Source organism: Camelina sativa, chromosome 1 (assembly GCF_000633955.1).
Source record: "Camelina sativa cultivar DH55 chromosome 1, Cs, whole genome shotgun sequence".
Lineage (NCBI taxonomy): Eukaryota > Viridiplantae > Streptophyta > Magnoliopsida > Brassicales > Brassicaceae > Camelina > Camelina sativa.
In genome coordinates, this window is record NC_025685.1 from 15,507,113 (window position 1) to 15,522,420 (window position 15,308).

At 37.4% G+C, this 15,308-nt stretch overlaps 2 protein-coding genes and 1 pseudogene across 3 annotated transcripts; 1 reads left to right on the forward strand and 2 right to left on the reverse strand.

Moving 5' to 3' along the window:
- On the forward strand, nucleotides 416–2,955 carry LOC104791769 (pre-mRNA-splicing factor syf2-like). Of its 2 annotated transcripts, none has more exons than XM_010517746.1 (6): nucleotides 416–541; nucleotides 1,159–1,303; nucleotides 1,613–1,812; nucleotides 1,912–2,152; nucleotides 2,269–2,405; nucleotides 2,497–2,955. In XM_010517746.1, exons 2-6 carry the CDS (start codon nucleotides 1,180–1,182, stop codon nucleotides 2,722–2,724), a joined length of 930 nt encoding a protein of 309 aa, XP_010516048.1. In that variant the 5' UTR covers nucleotides 416–541; nucleotides 1,159–1,179; the 3' UTR covers nucleotides 2,725–2,955. The 2 variants fall into 2 exon arrangements, with proteins under 2 accessions (XP_010516048.1, XP_010516039.1); XM_010517737.1 differs by having other exon boundaries at nucleotides 1,162–1,303.
- LOC104791783 (probable aquaporin PIP2-8) lies at nucleotides 3,992–5,584 on the reverse strand. Its single transcript, XM_010517757.2, has 4 exons — nucleotides 5,221–5,584; nucleotides 4,835–5,130; nucleotides 4,450–4,590; nucleotides 3,992–4,352 (listed from the first exon to the last, which is right to left on the reverse strand). The coding sequence occupies exons 1-4, from the start codon at nucleotides 5,498–5,500 to the stop codon at nucleotides 4,233–4,235; spliced, it is 837 nt and encodes a 278-aa protein (XP_010516059.1). The 5' UTR covers nucleotides 5,501–5,584; the 3' UTR covers nucleotides 3,992–4,232.
- Nucleotides 10,042–11,907, reverse strand: LOC104791794 (annotated as a pseudogene).

The following is a 15,308-nucleotide window of genomic DNA, read 5'->3' on the forward strand; positions in this document are numbered from 1 at the left end:
TATCAAATGAGACATAACGTTAAGAAATTTGTTAACAGAGCTTAAACATTGAATTGACTTTCTAAACAAAATCACAATTTTTTTGTTTTACTATTTAAAAGATTATGTTAATGGATAACCAAACCGTTAAATTGTTGGTATAATTCAAATTCATGTTTTATTTGAAAAAATCAACCTAAATTTGGTATTTTTAAAAAATAATTCAACAAAAATACAAAATTTATTTGGAAATTAATAAAAAATAGATATTTAACCTACCATATGTAAAATTTCATGTTTTTCTCGCTACTTTTGGTAATGTGATATTTTTTTTTTAACATTTTTCCAATTGGTATTGGCCCAAGTCATATTTGACGGGCCTATATATAGCCCATCAATTTATCTCTTTATTATTGATTTTTCTTTTGTCCAACAATTTTGTCTTTTTTCCAATCTCTTCTTCTTCTCCACTGAGAGAGAGAGAGAGAGAGAAAAAAAAAAAATCTATCGTCCGTGAAAATTTCTCGTGTTCTTCTCATACTTGCGGATTGTTTCTTCACAGGTTGGTTTCTTAATTCGATTTCAGTTAAGATTTTTTCTTCTCTCTGTATTTCGTTAAGGGTTTTAACTGTTCCATCGATTTCAATCGTTTTGGTTTTGAGTAGATGGTTTATACATGTTTCCATTACTTTTAGATCTTTCGTCAAGATGTTACTCATAAGGTTGTGCCTTTTTTACATGGAATCTAGAAATTGATGGTGTTTTTTAGTTATTTATAAGGTTTAAGATTCTACAATCGTTCGTCTCCTGTTTTAGGGTTTGAACAAATTTGCTCTATCTCGATGTGAATTTGCATCAAGTTATGATTTGTTTTTCAGTGAACCCAGTTAAGTTGTTGTTTGCATCATCTCTGTATGTGAATTTTGTGTTCATTAGGTTCCTGTGTTATTTAGTTAGCTTCAATCATGACACAATTTTTTTTTTTTTTTTACATTGAACTCAGTTAAGATCTTACTTGCATCAGCTTGATCTGTGGATTCTGTTGTTATTAGGTGCCTTGGGTGTTATTATATAGCTTTGGGATGTAGTATTATTATTATTTGTTCCACTTTGGTTCTTATTTCCCAAATCTCAATGCTGTATTGGGGATAACTCTATTTTCTCTATTGGTTTTGATAGCAGTTTTGTACACTTGGAAATATGGTTAATGCGAGAAGAGTGCATCCGGATTGTATAAATGCTTCGAATCCTTATCACGAGTGTGTCGAGTTTTGCTTTAAGAAAATTGCTGAAGTGAAAGCCAGATTGGAGAAGCAGAATGCAGGTTTGTGTTCTCTCTCTCTTCTTGTGGTTTAGCTGTGTTGATTCGTTTCCTGTGATTATGGTTTATGATTTTGATGCGTAGCAGAAGCTGTTTGAAGCTTATTGTTTGTTTGCTGTGTTATTTGTTTAGAGAGCTGCACATTAAGTGTTTCTAGTGATGCTCAATGTGACTGAGTTTTGATTCTGTGATTTACTCATTCTTTGCAGACACGGATAGAGACTTGTTATTTGCTAATGTGATGTTCTGTCTGATGAAAAAATCGTGTTGTTCTTAAATCTGAGACTTGTTATTTCTTTTTTTTGCCAAAAGGTTTAGCTGAAGCTGTCGGTGGGGGTGGTCACCCTAATGCTAAAGTTCATGAGCAAGCGAGGGATTCACTCGATGATGAAAGAATAGAGGAAGGTAGTTCTGAAGAAGAAGAGGAGGAAGAGGATAACCGAGAACCTGAAGTTGACGTGACCCAACTTACAGGGAGGAAGAAGAAGTTGTTTGAGTTGAGACTTAAGATGGTAAGTCTTTTTGTACAGTCAGTTGTAACTCTTTCAAATTCCAAAGATTTTATAAATGTAATAACTCTTACATTTTTCACATTTAACTTTTTTTTTTAGAATGAAGCTAGAAAATCCAATCAGACGGATGTCGGGAGTGAAAAGAAGAAAATGGAAGCACCAACAGAGACGAAAGGAATCTCAAAACAGAAATGGTTGGAGGAGAGGAAGAAAAAGATTGGGAAACTTCTCGATGCCAATGGTTTAGATCTGACAAAGGCTTATATGCTCGATACTCAAGAAGCAGCAGAATCAAAATACAAAAAATGGGAAAAGGAACCTACGCCTGCTGGTTGGGATGGTACGTGACATTCTTACTGAATTGTTACTTTGCTCTCTTGTCATTAATGTTTTCTCTTCGATCATTACATCAATTATTGGGGAGGCTAATGTGTGAAATGTTATATTTTTCTTCAGTTTTTAACCAGAAGACGTTATACAACGCATATAAGAAACGGACAAAGAACATTAAGGTTGATCTAGAGGAGTATAACAGAATGAGAGCAGCTGATCCAGAGTTTTACCGTGAGGCCTCAAGCTTGCAATATGGGAAGGTTTGTGATTTGTCATTTTGGTCAATTTTAGACTCAAATTTATATAGCAAAGAGTCATAGAAAAGCTCAATCCTTCGGTAAACTTTTGCAGGCTCCAAAAACTTCGCAAGATAAGATAGACAAGATGGCAAAAGAGCTCTTCGACAGAGAGCAAAAGCGACAAGAGTTTAGCAGGAGGAGAAAGTTCCGGGAAGAGAAGGATATCGATTCCATCAACGACAGAAACGAGCATTTCAACAAAAAGATCGAGCGTGCGTTTGGGAAATACACGTTGGAGATCAAAAACAACTTGGAGCGAGGAACTGCGTTACCCGACTAACCTACTTGAGCTCACATGGTTGGAAACAAGGGAATGGATATCTGGTTCGAAAAGTAAACCTCTATGCTGTGTTGTTTGCTTAATTGTCTTTAAATTATCCTTGAGAGAACTAAATTGTAGAATGAAACTTTTCTTTAGTCAACCTTAAATCCAAACAAAATTCTGTACCAGTAAATTCTCTCGCTTGAGAGAGCAAACGGTAACAACACTTGTTCATTGCCCTTTTTACTATTTTTTGTTACCTTGTCAAAGCTCAGAAGTCACGACACACACAAATTCTAAATATAGGGTACGAACTCCATTTTCTGTGATCATAATAACGGCTACAATGTGAAGGAGTAAAAAAATACTGAAAGTGTGGACCATTTCGAGTGGTAGTCCTTTATCTTTTTCCTCTCCATCTCTGTTTGCTTTTGAGCCCTTTTCGAAAATTTTGACCTCTTTATCAAAAGGACCACACAAACCCTCTCTAATCTCTATCCTCTCTGTCTCTCTACTTTTCTGAAAAGACAAGACCTGTGACATTGCTTATTGCTAAACTTTCGGTTCTGGATATATCTATTCGGTTCCGGATATTTCGGATATAGGAGTTTAGGATCCATTCGGTTAATTTACTATTTTGGTTTGGGTTTGGTTCGGTTTCGGTTATTTTTGGTTCGGTTCCGGGTATCCGAAACAGTGTAATATCTTTTTTAAAAAAAATTTAAATAAAATTTAATTATAATTTAAAAAATATATCTAAATTTTTTCAGATATTTGGTTTAATTAAAACATTATGGTATTTTGGTCTAAATATATATGATTTTGGTTTGATTTTTAGTTTAATTTTTACTATCTTATTTAAATTAAAACTTATTAAATTATCAATACTTTGACGTGGCGCAGTGCCCACATCACATGCCCAAGTTATCACGAAGGTTCGATTCTCGGCAAACTCGTATTTTTGATTCGGTTTAATATGAGTTCAGTTTGATTCGGATAACCGAATGGATATCGGTTCGGTTCGGTTAATAACCGATATCCATGGATAGTTGAAACACTATCCAATCGGTTATTGCCCACTAACCGAATCCGAACCGGAACCGAAATTTCGGTTCGATTTCGGTTCGGTTTATTTTCTCAGGACTACTTATTCCATGCCCCAAGGTTTTAGCTATATTAGTCTATTACTTCCAAGTTCTAACTAAGGGAACATGTGTCCGTATGTAAGTGGTTTGTGATCCGACCATCGGATAAGAATAATCCAAGTATGGTAAGACAAAAACTCTAAGGAATGTTTTAATTCGAACTGTATGATGTAAAGTGAATCACAAGATGTCCTACATGAAATAAAGCAACGATACAAAGATGAACTAAACCAAACTAAACTATCAAAAACTGAATACATCCGTGAAAGAAAAATTACACCAAACTAAAATTTAAAACACACACAAAGTACTCTCACTTAACTGTCTAAAACACACATAAAACAAATTTCGATAGTTTCTAAGAAGTCTATCATGCATGCATCAATTGGTTGGGTTGCTGCGGAATGAAGCCAAGGCTTTTATTGCTGCAGCTCTCAAGATGTATTGATGGTATGCTCGTGCTGCTAATGCTCCCACGAACGGTCCAACCCAGAAGATCCACTTCAATTTCAAATCCATTTATAACCCAAAACTTAATTAATAATTATTCAACTAAAATTAATTAAATCGTTTGTAATGAAAAGATGACTATACTTACATGGTCATCCCAAGATTTCTTATCGTTGTAGATAACAGCAGCACCAAAGCTTCTAGCTGGATTAATCCCAGTTCCAGTAATGGGGATAGTAGCCAAATGCACCATGAACACAGCGAACCCAATTGGTAACGGTGCCAAAACCTATAAATATAAAAAACGTACATTCATAACATTTCAATTTTTTTTCCATAGAATTTACACAAACCCATGCTGAAAAGTAGAAAACTATTCAAAAAGTTACACCAAACCATTTAAAATACCTATGCAAAATATTCAAAAGAATTCAACTTTATTAAAATTACACAAAACCATGAAATAACATTCAAAAGATTTCAACTTTATTAGAAGATATTACACAAAACGGGTTTGAGATTTGTTTACTAACCGGAACGTGGGAGTCACGTGCACTTCTTTTGGGGTCAGTGGCGGAGAAGACAGTGTAAACCAAGACGAATGTGCCAATAATCTCAGCACCAAGAGCAGTTCCGGTGCTATAACCATAAGCGACAGTGTTAGCTCCGCCTCCGTGACGTTTGTATGGAGTCATCATGAAGGCTTTAACGAGTCCAACTCCACAAATGGCTCCAAGACACTGAGCCACCATGTACGCAACCGCTCTAAGGAGCGACACTTTACGAGCCAAGAACAAACCAAACGTCACAGCTGGGTTGATGTGACCTCCTGCAGTTTAAACAAACCTCATATCTTAAAGATCTTGAAAATGAAATGTTTTTAGTAAATCTTAGGAGAAGTTTTGTTGAAATATTTTACCGGAGATACCGGCGGTACAATAGACGAGGACGAAGATCATGCCACCAAAGGCCCATGCAATACCGAGTAAACCAACGCCGTTACAAGGACCGGTTTTGTTCTTGTGGCCAATGACTGTAGCTACGGTTACGTAGAGGAAGAGGAGAGTGGCGATGAACTCTGCGATGATAGCTCGGTAGAAAGACCAGAGCTTAAGCTCAGCAATGTCTAGAAGCGGAGCTGGAGGTGGATCTACATAGTCTTTGCCATGTCTTCCTTCTTCGCTCACTTCTTTCGACATTTTTCTTATCTTGCGCTCACTTTTACTATGGATATTTCTTTCTCTTCTGTGTTGCTTTATAAAGGAGATAATCTTGCATGTTACATATAATTATCTTATGTAATATATAAATTATCTTATGTTATGAAAACCTCACTTTATCTTATATCACAGAAGGTTATATTTGTAATATATATATATATATATATATATATATATATATATATTATCTTATGTTATGAAAACCTCACTATTATAATTTCTCAATTTTATTGAAATCCACTCCAACAGTCCTACTAGCTGTCTTTACATTATCAAAAACGACTCGCAATATATAAAATAACTTTGTAAGGCAATACAAAATAAACCTAATGACCATGATATATTATTTTATAAAATTTAGTTTTGAAAGTTCCTAACTAAAAAATTGCGTCATGTGTCAGATAAAAATCGAAATATATTCATGTATGAGTTCTAAATTTGTTAATATATTAGAAGATAATAATAAAAAAATTTCTTAACCTATTGAAAATAAAATATAATATATACATAATAAAAAGAATTTATTTATATATTCATACTTTTTATTAATATATTAAACTATTAACCTAATTTGGATAAAAACAAATTTACTTATAAGAAAAGGAATCTTCTAATATTTTCATGGGTGAATTTGCATGATAACCAAAATAAAAAAAGGAACGAATTATAAAGCCAATTAATGACTTAAATTAGGTAAGTAACTATTGGTCAATGGAAAATGACCAAAAATGATAGCAGTTCCCATAATGGCTGGTGGCCGGCGGCCGGAGGAGGTGGCCGGAGGAGGTGGCCAGAAGTGGTAGTGGTGGTCGGTGAATGGTCGGTGGTGGTCTGGTGTCCGGTCGGCGGGGTCGGGTGAGTGGTTGGTGGTGGCCTGGTGGCCGGTCGGCGGTGGTATGGTTGCCGGTGGCCGGCGGTACAAAAGCTGGTGGGCGGTGATGGTGGTGGTCAGACCGGCGGTGGTTCGGTGGCCAGAGGTGGTGGTGATGATAGGGATGATGGGGTTTGTGGTGGTAGGGGGTGATTAAGGGTTATATATGTAATTAATATATAAAATATAGAGTATATAATATAGTTAGTGTTGGTAATTTTTAGTGAATGAATTATAATTTTTTTGTTGGTTATACACTCCAATTTCCCTATTTTCTTTACTCATACAAAGAGGTATTGTAATGACCCGTATCACGAAATACATACCGAACGCGAGGAACACGAAGGACGTGGAGATGTCTGAGAGGACAAAGAAAAGAGATTTTTCAAGAAATGTCTAAGTAACTTGTGCCTAAAGTTACTAAGTTGTGTCTAAGTAATGGTGGATGAATGATAGAGGAAATTAGTGAAAAGACCAAAGGAAGGAAAATGAAAGTAATGGTCGTGGAAAAATGGTATGAAGGACATAAAACGGACAATGAGAACGGAATGGCCGTGTACCAGCCGGACGGACGATGTACCGCGGGATCACAGACATATCAGATGTATCGGGCAAAAGATTCGAAGATGGACGAGACAATTGAGAGTCACAGACAAGAGGTCCGAAGAAAGCCGAGAAGGATCGGATGCACGGACGGGAAGACCGAGGACTGCCGAGGGAATAGACTCAAGGATGGGTGAATCGTTTCTGCGGACAAGCGCAGCAGCTTGGGACGCAAGAGAGACGCGGAAGGATGTGGGAAGCAAACGAGTCTCTGCATTAGGGGAGAGATGCCACGTGTAACGCGATTAAGCCACTTCCACCAGCGAGTGAGATGCACGCGCGAGTGGGGGAGAGTACATGCAAAAAATGTGACACTTGTCACTTGATTTTTGCTCCTTGCCTAAACCTAGAAATCGAGTGTGGGCTTATAAATAGACCCCCTTGGCTTCTCATTTCGACCAAAACCTCTTAAAACACCAAAGCTTTACCAAAATTTTCTCTCAACTCTTTTGGAGAAGAAATCTTGTGATTTTGAGCAAAGAGGAAGAAGAAGAAGAAGATCTCGTCAGTGGGAAGCTCGCTCAAGGGGAGGTGCTGTCAGATCGGCGTGGTGTGGTGGAGTTCCAATCGGCCAAAGGTCTTCAAAGCTAAGGTGAGTTGTGGATTTGAAGGGATGAGAGGTGTGTGAGCTCTCTAGCTCTTGCATCGGTCCTTGTTATGTGTTGCATGGTACTTGTTGCATGTAGATCTAGAGAGTTGCATGTAGACAAGGGGTTTTTTAGAGCATTCTTGGGGGAGAATGGCTTTTTATCTTAGACTAGATGCAAGTGTGAAATGCCTTGCATGCTAGATCTAATAATTTTAAAACTTGTGATGGGTGAAAATAATTTTAGAAACCTCATGTAAGTGTGAAATGCCTTCCATGATGGATTTCTAGAGTTTTAAGAATTTTCCAAGAGTGGAAATAATTTTCTAAAACTCTCAAGCAAGTGTGAATTGCCTTGCATGATGAGTTTGGAGCTTTTAAGAAATTTTCAAGGGTGAAATTATTTTTAAAAATCTCATGCAAGTGTGGAATGCCTTGCATGATTGATTTAGGAATTTTTGGGATGGTTTATGCATGTTAAAAATTATAATTTAATTTTGCATAATTTTTGGTTGAGGATAAACCCCTAGATTCGATGGAAGATCGATCTAAGGAGTGGTTTATTTTTGGTGAGTCCATATGTGAATTTCCGGGATGGAAAGAGCCATATGAGGGACCCAAAGATTTTAAGGATTGAGTTTAACCTCTAAAAAAAATGGGAAAAATGGTTGTTGGTGAGGCCATACAAGGAAGAGTGCCGCATGTGATCCAAAAACCAAAGAAATATAACCTCATGGTGTCGATGATGGATCGAACCATTGGAGTGTTATTCTTTAAGGACATGCGAGAATCTCCATGTCGGACAGAGCCGCATACATAAGAGATAGTTGGGGTAAAAATGCATGTAAAAATTTAATAACTAAAAGACTTAAAACTTCGGGGTTGGGAGCATATAGGATGCATGCATGTAGGATTTCCTTAAGTTGCATGATAATTTCTTGTAGCTTAAGATTGTGTGTGGTGATTGATTGTTGTTGCGAGCATGTGTTGCTTGCAAATTGTGTGTTGTTTTGTTGTGCTTAATTCTTGGAGTCTTGAGTCCTAGAGTTAAGTGTTGTCCTAGCTAGTCCGCGGGTTAAATGTCTCGGTCCGTAGCTAGAGATCGTACTTTGTTCCTGACATGTGTGTGGAAGTCTGGTGAGCTAATCCAGAGGGATCTCAGGGCAGGATGGATTCAGGTCTAGTTACCTACTAGCCTGAACCGCATGACGATGCGGCAAGGTATACCCGATTGTGTACCTGGGATGGGTAACAGCTCGGAGGATTTGGGGTGTGTCTGGTTGGTTGCCTTTATGGTATCAACAAGGAAGAGGTTGGGACATGACAGAGGATCGATGGGCCCTAGGTTGTGGTGGTGTTTGGGATGTGTTCCCTAGTTTGTTGAATTATGTCTGGTAACTCCCTAGGTTGATTGTGATATCCCTGGGTGAGGTCTGGTAGTGTCAGTCATGGTGCGGATACCTGAATTTGCAGTCAAGCATCGTCAAGTCATCTTGATGCACGGCTAGCTCTTTCCACTTTGACAGTGATTGCTAGGTGAAGTGGCGTGGAGGCCAAGTTAGAGTCAAGGTCTAGATGAGTCGGCTCTTGTTTGTTCCTTGCTTGATTGTTTGTGTGTGTTGTTTGCTTGTTTGTTAAGCTTCCGCATTGCGTGCTTTGATTGTGGGGTAGTTAGATTGCTCACCCTTCTCCACAATTGTTTTTCTTGCAGGGAAAGTTAAGAGGGTAGTACCGAGTTTAATGGATCAAATATGATGTTTTGTGCTGTGTTGCAAAGTCCTTGTATCTTCTTGTTATTTTTATTTCTTTGTTTCTTTGTTAAGTTAGATCCAACGCTTTTATTCTGTGTAGTTATTGATTTTGTAAACTTTATTTTATATATAATAAATCTATTATTTTCATACATAATTCAGACAAGTGGAGCTGGTACGGATTATTCCGGACCAGCATAACGTCGCGTACGTACTGAGAGTTGCAAAGTTTAAGGAATGTACGTAGCGGATAGACGGGTGCCAGTGAACTGGCTGGGGAACCTAATTCGTTGGTGGAACTTCGGCCGGATCGCAGGCAATCGTCTGTTTGTGACGTCGTCGGGCCGGTTCGCGGTTAGTCCGGCCGTGCGGGCGGTTCGGGGGCATTACAGGTATACTTACCTAATTTATACCACTAATTAGAGCATTCCACAAAAAAAATGAAAACCACAAAAGTAACTGTAAAAAAACTTGAAAACAAAACTTATGTAGTTACTTTTCTTTAATATAATGAGTTAAATATTACAATTTGGTTTTGGATAAAAGTTGAATTTTAAAGGTTGTCCTTTCTCAAACATTATATTGTTTTCAAAGTAGTATTATCCGGATGAGCCTCAAGTTCATCATTTCTACGGCTTGTTCTCTAAGCAAAACCCATGAACAACCGTTACTAAAAAGAGACCATGATGCAATGATCCTCTTCTCGATATAACAAGACATTTTTCAGTCAATCACTGATCCAATATTGGTGTACATCTTCTCTGTCTATTATAACGCACGAAGAACCAAACAAGAATCTCTCTAGCCAAAATAATAAGACCAAACAAGAATCACTTGAGCTGAATAAATTTAAACTACGAAAGAGAAGAGAACACAATACAAAAAGGGAACGAGGATAATTTAAAGGGCGATACAAGAAGAAGAAGAAACGATTTCAAGCTTCAAGGTACTGGATGCTCTCACCCGGATTCATAAACTCAATGTCACAATATGTGTCTGTGTCATGCTTTGTAAACCAGCGATCAGGTATTCCTTTGACTTCAACCCTTTTCAGATCATTGGTTTGCAGATCATAGCAGAGAAAGTAAAAAGGAGCAACCAAGTTTGGTGGTACCAAGACAACCTTGTCTTTTAGAGTTGTACCTTTGGTATCAATCTATGATTGCCATTGAGTAGATGCAGCTGAGAAGGTTGCAAAACCATAGTCTTCCTCGACCATTCTTCCTTCCTCCCGTCTTGCAATACCCATAGATCCACGGTACCACTCTTTCGGATATAAGTGTAGTCAAAAACAGCTACTTTCCCACCATAATCTACCTGAATCACCATCTTCTTAACTCTAGGTACCATCTCATCACCGGCCTTGCGAGGTACTTGAACCATCATATTGAACTCTTCAGACCTCATGTCGAAACTCACAAGCACACAAGTATACATATGAGTCCAAGCCAAGTAATATAAAAATCCATTCATATTCAGTTCAAAAGGATTAGGAAGATGAGGAGGCAACTCCTTTGCAACCCTTTTCCACGAACCACCAGCTTCTACTACCAAGACCCAACGCTCTGACTTTATCTTTTGCATATCGTTGTTTGACATACTGGTGATTGTGCACAGTAGTTTGAACTGATCGTTAACAGGGTCGTGGCCCATGAAGTATAATATGTCGTAAGGATCTTCTTCATCTAGGATATCAGATCCTTGTATGGCAGGTAAGATTACAAGTTGTCTGGTGGTTGGGTTATAGATTTGCGGCTTTAAGTCAACTGTGGAGCAGATGAAGCCACAGAGAACGCGCAGGAAGAAACCTCCCATCTTGCGGATGGTCAGATCTTGGTTGAATACTAAAGAGGAGGAGGAGGACGGACAAGTACTTGGAGCAGAGACTTAGAAGAATTGTGGTAAAGGTCCAATAAAGACATGTAAAGACGAGGTTGAGATGGGACCGAAAGGAAACGGTTGCAAAAATATCTTGAGGACAAGAGAGATGACCAAAACTTTGAGACACACTTGAATCTCAACACAGATTTCGCAGGCAATCTCGTCAGAATCTCGATCAGTATATCCAGAGGAATCTCTGCTGCGACCCAAGTTATTGAACCTTGCACTGCTCTTCCTATACTTTTCAACTTTTTATTCTCTTTGATACGAATCTGTGGTGCTACCCTATTTTCTGTTCGATGCGTCGCTCTTCTTCTTCTCAACTTCATTCTCTCTCTCTTCTGTAGTATGGCAGATGCTGCAACACGAAGAGACAAACGCACCATAGCTAGATCTTCCTAACAGAGACACAGAGAGAGAGAGAGAGAGAGAGAGAGAGAGAGAGAGTCGCCGGGACTCACCGGATAGAGAGAGAGAGTCTGTCGCCGGGACTCACCGGACTGAGAAAGAGAAGTCGCGATTTAGAGATTCACGAGTGATGACGGCTCTTGATTTTTCTTCTTCTTCTTCTTCCTCGGCAATACGGCGTCGTTTGCTGCTGTTTTGTCTTTTTTTTTTTTTTTTTTTTTCTTTCCTCTTTTGTCTCCTTGCTGTTCTGTCCTTTTTCTTTTAGCGAAACAGACTGGAGACTTGGTTTATATGCTTAACCAAACCGAATGCACCATCTTCCTCCCATTCCCAAACAAGGTTTATAAACTTAGCAAGAAAATTATTTTTTCGGGCGTTTTACTAACTATACAATATATATAAATATGAAACAATTATTCAAATGTTATCGAAAAGTTGGTTTATTACTGATATGTTATTAATCAAAGAAAATTACTCAAATGTTTAGTGTGCTGGATGTAATTATAATTTACCCATTGCATTTAGTTTTTTGATTTTGAGTAAAAAAAAAAAGAAAAAAGCACATCAGCAAATTAAAATACACATCATTTTTTTATTTTCTAGGTCACTAACCAGTTTTTTTTTCAGAATCGAGATTTGCTTTTTTTTTGTTTGTTTATGTCAAAGAGAGAAAACAAACAGTTTCCACTGTTCCTAACCCAATTTGCCCCAAAACAAAAGTTCATCTTTCTCCTTATAACCTAATCCTGTCTCCGGAAATGCTCTTCTTCTCCTTCGAAGGTATACGTTTGATTTTTCCTCTTTTGGTTGTCTAATCTTTCCCGTTTGGAATGTTGAATTGCTCATTCGATTAGATAAAATATACAGTGTATGTGTATGATTTTTTAAAAAATTTGGATTTTTTTAATTGTTATTTTAGTTGCCGTTTAAACACTAGAGAAGCTTAGTTAGTCTTCGTCGGAGAAGAAAGACAAACTCCGATGAGGACAAGCGGTGACGTTTACGGAGCAGATGTTGTTTCAACAAGACCTGACAAAAAAATATTGTTCAAAGATGATGAAGAGAAGCTCCATGATTCTACTTCTAGCCCAATGAGAAATCGCCAAGAAGATTCGAATACACGTCCTGGTCTCAAAGACTCGTCAAGGAAGAGACTGATTCTGGTTCTTCTCTTAAGAACACGACCACCACTACCACCCCCATAAACAAACCAATTCACTACACAGATCAACAACAAGCCGAGCTTCTCAGGAAACTTGATTCTATTAAAGTTGAGCTTCTCAACAAGCCGAATCAGATAGTGGTGCTTCTGATTGGTCCGCCAGGAAGCGGCAAATCGACGTTTTGTGACACCGTGATGCGTTCCTTTCTCCGCCCTTGGTCTCGCTTCTGCCAGGTTTCTACTTTTTGTTATTGCACAGAAGCTGACTGATGAAATTCCTCAACGAGACTAAATTTGCGAAAATTGCAAAACTTTGTGCTATCATTTTGTTTGAGATTTCATTTTGTTTAACTTACTTCAGGACATTATTAACAATGGCAAAGCTGGAACAAAGGCTCAGTGTTTAAAGATGGCAATAAGTTCCCTTAAGGAAGGCAAAAGCGTTTTTATAGACAGATGCAATCTTGACAGAGAGCAGCGGTCTGAGTTTGTTAAGCTTGGTGGTCCTGGCATTGAAGTCCATGCAATGGTTCTGGAGCTTCTTGCTCAGGTTTGTATTTCTAGATCAGTTAAAAGAACAGGCCATGAAGGAAATCTACAAGGCGGTAGAGCTGCAGCTATTGGTAAGCTTCGTTCCGAAGGTGGTCTACACTGCAATGTTATAGCTAATGCTACTAATTGGTAAGCACTAAGCCACTAAGCATCCATTAGTTTCTTGTTCTTCAGTAAAATACACCAACTTATTGAGTAAGGATACATCTTCCATTAGTAGCTAATTTTGTGAGCTATGTGCAGGCGGCTTAAACCTGGAGGTGGGGTGTGGATGCAGCAATATTCAAAGCTGCTGGTCCTGATCTCGAGACTGCGACAAGAGTACGAGCAAACACTCTTCTTCCTGGAAAATCTGTGGTAGTTCCTCTTCCTTCTACTTGCCCTTTACACAATGCAGAAGGTATTACACATGTTATACATGTTCTAGGACCAAACATGAACCCAGACCGACCAGACAACCTTAACAACGACTACACCAAGGGGTGCATTTGGATTTCTTTTGGTAGGAATTGTACTTGGGTATGTAAAACATTGATTTATCTATTTTCAAAGTTATGGCTGATTTACGGTTGAGTTACAGCTGAGTTATTTGGATTTGAATTTTTAATTTTTTTTTAATAAAAGTATTTATCAAACAATTGACTGATATGGCTGAGTTATCGACATAAACGGCTGACTTATGAAATATTTGTAAATTAGAATTATTATAACTCAAAATTAAAATATAGAATGAAAAAATGAATATTACAATCATTATAAGCAATAAAATGTAATAATTATAGACAAAGATTGATTTTTACACAGTCTAATCAAAATGTGTAAAACTTTCAAAACATGACATTTAGGGCTTAGGGTTAGGGTTAGAGTTAGGGTTAGGGTTTGAGGTTTAGAGTTCATATTTCCAACATTAGGGGTTTTAATATAACAGGTTTGTTTTTGTTATATTGTGTTTGGTTTAAAGTGGTAATTTGGATATACTAATATGATAACCATTTGAAAATTAAAAAAATTTTGAAATTACTTTTCGGTTATTTTCGGTTATGGGTCGGTTAGATGAATATATAACCATAAATAATCCAAATGTTATCCAAATTAACTGATAGCAAGCCGAATATAACCGTAATTAACCGAAAATAATAGAAAAAATAATTTCCGGTTCGGTTCAGTTTGGTTGGTTATTTAGTCATTCTAGTTTGAGGGTTGGCTGAGTTATGGTAAAGTTATGGCTGAGTTATCGTTTAGGGTCTTCTCAATAATATGAAATCGTATTCTTCTTTCTTTTCTGGGCCTTTTGTTCTGTCAGATTCCTAATAAGTATTAAAACGTCTCTCGATATAACAAAAAGTGTTGTTAGGGAAGCGCGAAAAATCACTAATTCTGTGTCTGCTCAAATCCACACGCATAATAAATTCATAAAGTGGGCTTTTCATCACAAGATATTATTGCAAATAATTAAATAATTATTATTCGAATTTAGAATTTAAATTTTCTAAAAGTATTTCTCCAACAATTGAATATTAAAATTATTATAACTCAAAATTTAAATTTAGAATGGAAATATGTCTATTATTAGGTTAACTGATGGTTTCCCGCCAAAATATCGCTTTACGGCTGAGTTATAATCATTACGGGAAAACGAAAGGTCATGTGACGGCTGAGTTATAGTGAGTTATGGCTGAGTTATCACAAGAAACAATCTGAAAGTAAATGGATGATATATATGGCTTTACGGCTGAATTATAATATTTACGGGAAAATGAAAGGTCATGTGACGGCTGAGTTATAGTGAGTTATGGCTGAGTTATCACAAGAAACAATTTGAAAGTAAATGAATGATATATATGACTTGATGACTGAGTTATAATATTTACAGGAAAACAAAAGGTATGTAGATTCTACTTTCGAGTCACTGCTTAGCCGAATCATACTTCCTCTAGCTCCACTAGTTTCTGTAGACTCTTTCGCCGAAAACT

Coding starts and splice junctions, on each gene's coding strand:
- LOC104791769 (XM_010517746.1), top strand. CDS start 1,180: ATGGTTAATGCGAGAAGAGTGCATCCGGATTGTATAAATGCTTCGAAT. Junction 1,304..1,612: donor ATTGGAGAAGCAGAATGCAG/GTTTGTGTTCTC, acceptor TTTTGCCAAAAG/GTTTAGCTGAAGCTGTCGGT. Junction 2,406..2,496: donor CAAGCTTGCAATATGGGAAG/GTTTGTGATTTG, acceptor AAACTTTTGCAG/GCTCCAAAAACTTCGCAAGA.
- LOC104791783 (XM_010517757.2), bottom strand. CDS start 5,500: ATGTCGAAAGAAGTGAGCGAAGAAGGAAGACATGGCAAAGACTATGTA. Junction 5,131..5,220: donor TTGTACCGCCGGTATCTCCG/GTAAAATATTTC, acceptor TTTAAACTGCAG/GAGGTCACATCAACCCAGCT. Junction 4,353..4,449: donor AGAAATCTTGGGATGACCAT/GTAAGTATAGTC, acceptor TTGAAATTGAAG/TGGATCTTCTGGGTTGGACC.